At 40.3% G+C, this 9580-nt stretch overlaps 1 protein-coding gene across 1 annotated transcript in view; it reads right to left on the reverse strand.

Annotated features, from left to right (window-relative positions):
* Positions 1-1161: 1161 nt before the first annotated feature.
* The window catches only part of LOC105523888 (ceruloplasmin-like), a 45174-nt gene continuing 36755 nt past the window's right edge, over positions 1162-9580 (reverse strand). Inside the window, 2 exon segments of the mRNA XM_011958930.1 lie at positions 1162-1498; positions 2549-2711. Coding sequence (XP_011814320.1) covers positions 1476-1498; positions 2549-2711 — 186 coding nt within the window. The 3' untranslated portion in view covers positions 1162-1475.

Consider the following 9580-nt stretch of genomic DNA (forward strand, 5'->3'; position numbering starts at 1 on the left):
GAGGCCGAGGCGAGTGGATCACTTGAGGCCAGGAGTTTAAGACCAGCCTGGCCAACAAGGTGAAACCCTGTCTCTACTAAAAATACAAAAATTAGCCAGGTGTGGTGGTGCACGCCTGTAGTCCCAGCTACTGGGGAGACTGAGGCAGGAGAATTGCTTGAACCAGGGAGGTGGAGGTTACAATGAGGCAATATCATGCCACTGCACTCCAGCTTGGGTAACAGAGTGAGATTCTGTCTTAAAAAATTGCTAACCCAATCCTAGCAGCCACTTAACTCCAAACTTTTTTATTATGTAAGACAAACAGCACTGATAATTATCTCTTAGCTGGGTTTTCTGTTGCTTATAGAACACATCCTAACTGGTTAGTACTGCCAGATATGAGCTCAGAACTTGAGTCACCCCACCCCACCCCCTTTATTTTTGTTCTGGAAAACTGAAAATTATATTTTCTGTAATCTATCATCTTCCAATCCTAAGGCACAATATAATATATAGATTTACATTTCAAAGATTGATTTAAATGCTTACACATGCTATGAGAATTTAATTTTTTAAAGGTTTACAAATGTTGCAGTCTAGGGTAAAGTCTTGGGTTGCATACATTCAGTACATTTTATAACTGAGCAAGACTTTGCTCTTGCTCTCTTTGTCTCTCCTACCTACCCCCATTGCATTGGTTAAAACCTTATTACATCACTCACAAGACAATACAGACACCACTTCAGGGTCAATTTATGAAAACAAGAAGCAGCTCTCACACAAAACTTACTAAGAAAACTTTTATTTCAAACTACTTTTCCTAGTACATTGTCATGAAAGTCTTTAGCTGGTTCCTCCCAGACTCCTTTGTTCCTGGAGTTTTCCTTCTTTGGCAGTTTTACCTTGGTTTGTAAGCTTGTCAATATTCATATCATATCAAATATTTATGCTGTAGAAAAGGAAGTTTCAAAAATAGATAATATTATATAATAGCATGCAGTTCTAAGTTAAAATACTAAACCAAAATGACTACATACATTTAAGGAATAAATACAAAATATATATTAGTGTTAGGAACATCCTTAAAATGATTACCATCACTTCTGCCACAAAAAGTTTACTTACTAAGTTAATAGCAACATCAATATCACCCTTCTGTGGGAACAGATGACCTATAAATCCAATCAAACTTGACTTCATATTCTTTGAAATGCAAAATCTACTTTCCCAAAGAAAGAGTGTTAGCAATGGAGGATTTATTTCATGGACAGCACACCAAAGTCTCTTTTACTAAGAATGTGCATGAACACTGATAGGAATAAGGGTAATGATTATTCGAATTGTATCAATAATGATATTATTGACATTAATAGGATGTTGTAGATAAAAATTGTATTGGTGGCTAATCAGTTTTTGGTTTTGTTGACAAACGTAGTCCTGATACTGAGAGAAGATTCTGAGAAACTGTTCATGCAGACTCTCCTTTCTTTGTTTCAGAGGCTCCGCTCCATCAGCCCTGCAAAGAGCCCCACAGAGAAAATATTCACATAACTTGAGAGCTGCATGGTATATTTTAAATAGTGTATGATATATATGTTCAATAGTTTTCCCAATTTTGAAAGTAATTTAAACTTTACAGAAACCTTGGAAGAAACAGATTATTAGTGAGATATATTATTTCTTAATACATATCTTCTTATTATTTTCTTAATAAATCTCACTAATAATTTCACTACCTAGAGAGAGTCATCAGTAACATCTCCCTAAATTTCTATTCAGTCTTCATATATATATTTCAGATACTATTTTGCAGATTGCTTTTTTGCCACCCAATGTGGTATTATAAGCATTTACTGATTAAAATTTTTAAGACATAATTTTTAAAGTTGGATATTTTAGATGATATGTTGCAATTTTTACACACATTACGCATATCATTTGCTTGTTTTCAGTTTTCCATTAGCATAAAATAATGTGGTGATACATATTTTTCTTCATTGTTGATAATTTTCTGAGATCAAATGCCAGGTGGAAATACTGAGTCAAAATATGGGGATCATGATTTAGGTTCCTGCAAGCTCTGCAGAACCAATTTACTCATCCACCAAAGTATATGCAATGCACCCTATCTCACTGCACTGTTATTGATGCTATCATTAAAAATAGGTAAATATTTGCCAAAATATACTCAAAAAGGTATTTTATTGTTGCTTAAATGTGATTTTGAAGTGATTTGATTATTGGCAAGTTTGGATATTTTTATAGGTTCAAAAGATACTTGTTTTTGATCTTCTATGAATTGTCTGTTTATACCTTATATGTATATCTTATGTGAATCTGGAAATTACATTTAACTCTGGAGTATCTTTTATCAGATCATGAAAAGTTATCTGAGTTTTACAAAGAAAATAAAACTAGAGTATCTTGGTCATCTCCAAATAGTAATCTTTGAATGAATGAGTGGCACATCACATTATGTGACTGTACAATGCATTTATAATATCCTTATAGAAATACTGCATTTGTTTAAATATCACTTCTAATTAATTTAGCCAATGGATCTTACCTTTTTTTTCAAGTACAGTGTAAGTGCTTTCCATTCCACCACCAATGTGCTCAAAAACATGGCAATGAAATAACCAGGTTCCAGCATCTCTTGGATACATTTTTGCAGTTCGATAGACCCCAGGAGGAAGGTCATAAACGTCAGATCGATACACTCCCCAATCCTTCACAAGGAGATTAAACACCATTACATGGCTTCTAAAAGATGTCACTTTACCACTTGCTATAATTCCCAAATTCTGATATACCTAATTAGGTGACAATTAGAAAGCATTAGGTGCTGGGCTGGGCACGGTGACTTATGTCTGTAATCCATCACTTGGGAAGCTGGGGCGGCAGGGGAGGATGATTTGACCTCAGGAGTTCAAGACCAGCCTGAGCAACATAGCAAGCTCCTCATCTCTAAAAAAATATATATTTTAAAAATTAGCCAGGCGGTGGTGCGTGCCCATAGTCCCAGCTACCTGGGAAGCTGAGGTGGAAGGATTGCTTGAGCCCAGTTCAAGGCTGCAGTAAACTATGATCATGCCACTGCACTCCAGTATTCCAGCCTGGGTGACAGAGCAAGATGCCATCTGAAAAGGAAAAAGAAAGGGAAGGGGAAGGGAAGGGAGTGGAGGGCAAGAGAAGGGAGTGGAAGCCAAGAGAAGGGAGGGGAGGGGAGGAGAGGGGAGGGAGAAAAAAAGGGAAGAGAAAAGGGAAAGCAAAGGAAAGGAAGGGAAGAGAAGGGAAGGGAAGGGAAAGGAAGGGAAGGGAAGGGAAGGGAAGGGAAAGGAAGGATTAAGCTATTAAAGCTATTTTGTTCTCTTCTCTGAGTACACTTGAGGCTTTGGAGAAGTAAGTCCCAGAACATTCCAGTGTTAGGTAGAACGCAAAGAAAATGTTTCACTCTACAAGGGTACCTGTAGTTAGTACTGGTGTTAGAAACTTGCCAATGTCTCACACCACTGAGAGCTCTAGATTTCAGAGAACTTCTAGTCTCAAATCCCAAAGGTTCTAACAGACATATTTCTAACTCAAGATGCTATGTTGATGTGACGTAACATGTTGATGTGAAGGATTGTCATTTCTTGAGATGCAGCTAATCAGAAAAACTCATTGTTACAGGAAAGAGAAGGGGAAAGAGAGGAGAAGGGAAGAGGAGCTCCCTTGGCATCTGCAACCAAGTCTGCCTTCTGGAGACTGGAGCTGAGGGCTGAGGGCTGAGGGCACTTTTTAGCTAATTTCTCTCCTAAGCAGAGAACCCAATGTTTAGGAAACTATCTCTGTAGGCTGCTTAGAGTTTTAGAGATGAAGTCCTAGGCCCTAGTCCGGATGGATTGGAAGAGACTAAAAGGAAGGTGAATTGCTCTACAAAATAACAAAATAAAATGGGAAGTATCTGGAGGGTGGTGGTAGGGGTGGGTTGGGGAACTGCAGCTCAAGAGTTCTGAATAATTTGAGGAGAGAAGGGATGCCAGAGAGTCTAGAGAGGAAAAATGTGGAGAAACAAGTCCTGAGGGTGAGCATAAAAGGCAAATGAGCTAGAGGCTCTCAGTGATGCTGGTGAAAGGGTAATTGGGGGTGGGGCATCTAATGTCAAATGGTAAGTGCTTTCATTATGTAGCACTGAAAAAAAAACTTCATTTATCCCCACTCTTTCACTAAAAGTCTGTGACTCACGATGACCTTGATTTTGTGGTTGCTTAAGAGTACCAAAGGAAATGGATGTGCTCCATGTTTGGAATTGCACACAGATATGAAAAAATACCAGCCACAGGAGTTGAGAGGCAAGGGAGATGAGCAGAAGCAGGAAGTTAGAGTTGGGGTGAATAGAAGACATTTAAGCTCTCAAGACTCCCTGCAGATATCGGAAGGCAGACAGGAGGAAGACTGAGCTGTTTCTTACTGGATGCAGAGTTGGAGCTCAAGCCATGGTTACTTAGGAACATTAATTTTGCAACTAAAGTGAAAATAATGCAGATGACCTAGGATACACTTTTTGGATATCAGAAAAATGTAGAGAACAATATGAAAAAAAAATTTAACTACAAATTGGCAATGTCCAAAGCACCAGTAAATGGCGAAAATATACCTAGAGCCCTGGCACCCAAGAAGACTGTAGCTTTAGGGAACAAGCTGTGACTGGCTGGCTTGTCCCAGAACTCGGTTAGTAACCACAGAGGGCTGCTTCACTGCCCTGGGAGTTTCAGGGAATAGAGCCCAGTGTCTGCATAGATGCTGGTGTGATAGCATTCTGCCTCAAGGTGGGAGGCTAGATATATCCTGCAATGGGTTTAGAGTGAGTGGTTAAAGTTGAGAGCTGGTGATACTAGGCTCTGTGGTATAAATAGGATTATACTTAAGGGAGGCAGTTTTGTGAAGCACTAAAGAGTTCAGACTCTAGAGTGAGAGCCAGGGTTTAAATCCAACTTCTATCACTTCCTGCTTGTAGGAAAGTTCCTTGTTTTGTTAATGCTTCATATAATTTCCCTGCAATTGTCCCTGAAAAACAATTCTGATTTCCTTTCAGCTCCATGCAACACTTAGCATGGTTCTAGGCATGTTAGAGGCATTTGCTGGACGGAACTATTATATTTGACAAAATCAGATAATCTGTAAAACATGATGACCAGATTTTAAATATCTCTTTTGGCCCAATTTTTTTTTTTTGACAGAGTCTCACTCTATTGCCCAAGCTAGAGTGCAGCGGCGTGATCTTGGCTCACTGCAACCTCCACCTCCTGGGTTCAAGTGATTCTCCTGCCTCAGCCTCCCAAGTAACTGGGACTACAGGAACCTGCCACCACGCCCAACTAATTTTTTGTATTTTTAGTAGAGATGGGGTTTCACTGTGTTAGCCAGGATGGTCTCGATATCCTGACCTTGTGATCTGCCCACCTTGGCCTCCCAAAGTGCTGGGATTACAGGCGTAAGCCACCACACCTGGCCCTCTTTTGCCCCAATTTTAAAAGTCTTTAATATAAACACTTATGAAATGAGTAATCCTAATATGTAGGCTTTTGCTTTAAAAAAAATGGGGAGTGTAGATGAAAGTGTAGTGAGTTCATGGTGATTAGATTTGGGTAATAGGGGTTTGTTACATTATTCTGTTTATTATATAAAATTCTCTGTAATAAAGAGTTTTTATTTCAAAAATAAATTTAAGAGGAATAAATTTGTTCATTAAATGCTGGGAAATAAAGCAGCACACCAATAAGGCTTTGTGCAAAGCAAGAGGTGCTTGCTTATCTAATTTATTTGTACAACAGACACTGCATTAAAGAAGCTATTAACATGATACATTGGGAATTCAGGAAAGCTTTATCTGAAACTTTTATCTGTGTGGAAAAGGTGAACTGTACTAATGCCTAGTGGTTGGATTAAATGTCTAAGGTGTGAAACACAGAGAATATAATTGATCCTAAATTATACATTAATGTTTATATAAGGAATTAGGATGAAGAAATAAAAAGCTCTTTAAGTAAACATTAATGAATGATACAAACTTGGAAACTGAAAGAGGGAGGATAAAATTTAAAATACTTATCATAAAGAAATGATGAGTCAAAAGTGGTCATGATAACAATTGTAAAGAAGTATGGGGGAGGGGCCAAGATGGCCGATTAGAAGCAGCTGTGGTCTGCAGCACTTGTGGAGAGGAATGAAAGAAGCAAGTGAATTCAGCAACTTCAACTGAAATATCCAGGTTCTTGCATTGGGACTGACTAGGCAAACCACTCAGATCCATGAAGAATGAAGAAAAGCAGGGTGTGGCGATAGTCCTTTGGCTCCATGCCATGTGGGAGTGGCATGGAGCCAAAGGAACTCCCAACTCCAGCTAAAGAAAGTGGTAAGTGGTTGTGTGACACCAGCCAGGAAACCATGCTTCTCCTATGGATCTTTGCAACCTGAGGATTAGGAGATCCCCTCATGAGCCCATGCCACCAGGGCCTTGGCCCCATACACAAAACTGTATGGACTCAGTAGAGCAGCCATGGAGTCACACACAGAGACCCAGAAGTTTTATATACTCCGGCCCCAGGAATCCTGGCAAGTCAGGAGATCCATCCATACATTCCCCTAGAAAGGGGGCTGAATCCAAGGAGCCAAGCAGCATTGTTCTGCAAGCCCCAATTCCATGACACCTCACAAGTTAAGACCCACTGGCTTGGAATTCCAGGCAGCCAATGGCAACAGGTTGGAAACTGCCTGGGACAGCACAGAATTCCTAGGGGGAAGGACAACCACCATCTCTGTGGTTCAGTCAACTCAGCTGTTTCAGTCTGCCAACTCTGGAAAGCCCAGGCAATCCGGATGAGGAGGGGTCCCCTACAACATAGCACAGTCACTGTGCCAGATCATGCATGGCCAAACTGCTTCTTTAAGTGGAACCCTGATCCATTCCTCCTCCTGGGCGAGGCCTCCTTACAGGGGTTTCGGCAACTGGTTTCAGCCAGGGATATACAGACAGAACTCTGACCTCTCCCTGAGACAGAACTCCCAGGGAAATGGGCAGCTGCCATCTCTGCAGTTCAGTTGACTCAGTCATTCCACCCTGCTGGCTCTGAAGAGTCCAGGAAGGGTCCCCAGCAATGCAGCACTCCTGCCCTACCAAAAAGCAGCCAGACTGCTGCTTTAAGCAAGTCCCTGAACCTGTTCCTCATGACTGGGCAAGACCTCCCAACAGGGGTCTCCAGACACCTCCTACAACAGCATTCGGGCCAGCAACAGGTTAGTACCCCTCTGGGATGGAGCTTCCAGAGGAAGTATCAGGCTGCCATCTTTGCTGTTTTGCAGTCTTTACTGTTGATACCTCCAGGTACAGGAAAAACCAAGGCAACTAGGGTCTGGAGCAGACTCCTGGCAAACCACAGCAGCCCTATGGAAAAGTGGCCTGACTGTTAAAAATAAACAAAGATAACAAAGAGAAAACAACAATGACACGAGACCCCTTAAAAGCCTCATTCAAGGGTCAGCAGCCTCAAAGATCAAAGGTAAATAAGCCCACAAAGATGAGAAAAAATCAACGTGAAAATGCTGAACACTCAAAAAGCCAGAGTGCCTCTTCTACTCCAAATGACCACATCACCTCTCCAAAAAGGGCACAGAACTGGGCTGAGGCTGAGATGGCTGAATTGACAAAAGTAGGCTTCAGAAGGTGGGTAATAACAAACTTCACTGAGCTAAAGGTCCATGTTATAACCCAAAGCAAAGAAACTAAGAATCATGATAAAACAATACTGGAGCTGATAACCAGAATAGCCAGTTTAGAGAGGAACATAACTGACCTGATGGAGCTGAAAAACAACATGAGAACTTCACAATGCAATCACAAGTAACAAAGTACAATATACCAAATGGAGGAAAGAATCTCAGAGCTTGAAGACTATCTTTCTGAAATAAGACAGGCAGACAAGAAGAGAGAAAAAAGAATAAAAAGGAATGAATAAAACTTTTGAGAAATATGGGATTGTATAAAAAGACTGAACCTATGACTGATTGGGGTACCTGAAAGAGATGGGGAGAATGGAACCAAATTGGAAAACATTCTTCAGGATATCATCCAGGAGAACTTCCCCAACCTAGTAAGACAGGCCAACATTCAAATTCTGGAAATACAGAGAACCCCAGTAAGATACTCCATGAGAAGATGAACCCAAGACACAAAATCATCAAATTCTCCAAGATTGAAATGAAAGAAAAAATGTTAAGGGCAGCCAGAGAGAAAGGCCAGGTTACCTACAAAGGGAAGCCCATCAGACTAAAAGTGGACTTCTCAGTGGAAACCCTATAACCCAGAAGAGATCGGGGTCAATATTCAACATTCTTAAAGAAAAGAATTTCCAAGCCAGAATTTCATATCTGGCCAAACTAAGCTTCTTCATAAGTGAAGAAAAAATAAGATTATTTTCAGACAAGCAAATGCAGAAGCAATTTGTCACCACCACCCTGCTTTGCAAGAGCTCCAGAAGGAAGCATTAAATATGGAAAGACAAAACTATTACCAGCCACTATAAAACCACAGTGAAGTACAGAGACCAGTGACAGTATGAAGCAACCATATAGTGGTTTATGAAGCAGCCACATAAACAAGTCTGCAAAATAACCAGCTAGCATTATGATGACAGGATCAAATTCACACACTAATCTTAAATGTAAATGGGCTGAATGGCCCAGTTAAGAGATACAGAATAACAAGCTGGATAAAGAACCAAGACCCATCTGTATGCTGTCTTTTAAGAGACCCATCTCACATGCAGTGATACCCATAGGCTTGAGATAAAAGGATGGAGGAAAATTTAGCAAGCAAATGGAAAACAGAAAAAAGCAATCCTAGTTTCTGACAAAACAGACTTTAAACCAACAAAAATAAAACAAGACAAAGAAGAGGATTACATAATGGTAAAAGGTTCAATTCAACAAGAAGCACTAACTATCCTAAATACATATGTGCCCAATACAGAGCACCCAGATTCATCATGCAAGTTCTCAGAGACATACAAAAAGACTTAGACGTCCACACAATAACAGTGGGAGACTTTACCACCCCCTCCTAACAATATTAGACAGACCATCAAGACAGAAACTTAACAAAGATATTCAGGACCTGAACTCAGCTCTGGATCAAGCAGACCTGATAGATATCTACAGAACTCTTCCACACAAAAACAAAAGAATATACATTCTTCTCATCGCCACATGGTACTTAACTCTAAAATTGATCACATAATCAGAAGTAAAACACTCCTTAGCAAATGCAAAAATAATTAAAATGACAACAGTCACTCAGACCACAGCATGATCAAATTAGAAATCCATTTTAAGAAATTCATTCCAAACCAGTCAGGCATGGTGGCTCATGCCTGTAATTCCAGCACTTTGGGAGGCTGAGGTGGGCAGATCATGAGGTTAGGAGATCGAGACCATGCTGGCTAACACAGTGAAACCCCGTCTCTACTAAAAATACAAATAAATTAGGTGTAGTGGCAGGCACCTGTAGTCCCAGCTATTTGGGAGGCTGAGGCAGGAGAATGGCATGAACCCGGGAGGT

This window comes from Colobus angolensis, unplaced genomic scaffold, assembly GCF_000951035.1.
Source record: "Colobus angolensis palliatus isolate OR3802 unplaced genomic scaffold, Cang.pa_1.0 Scaffold48, whole genome shotgun sequence".
NCBI classification, from domain to species: domain Eukaryota; kingdom Metazoa; phylum Chordata; class Mammalia; order Primates; family Cercopithecidae; genus Colobus; species Colobus angolensis.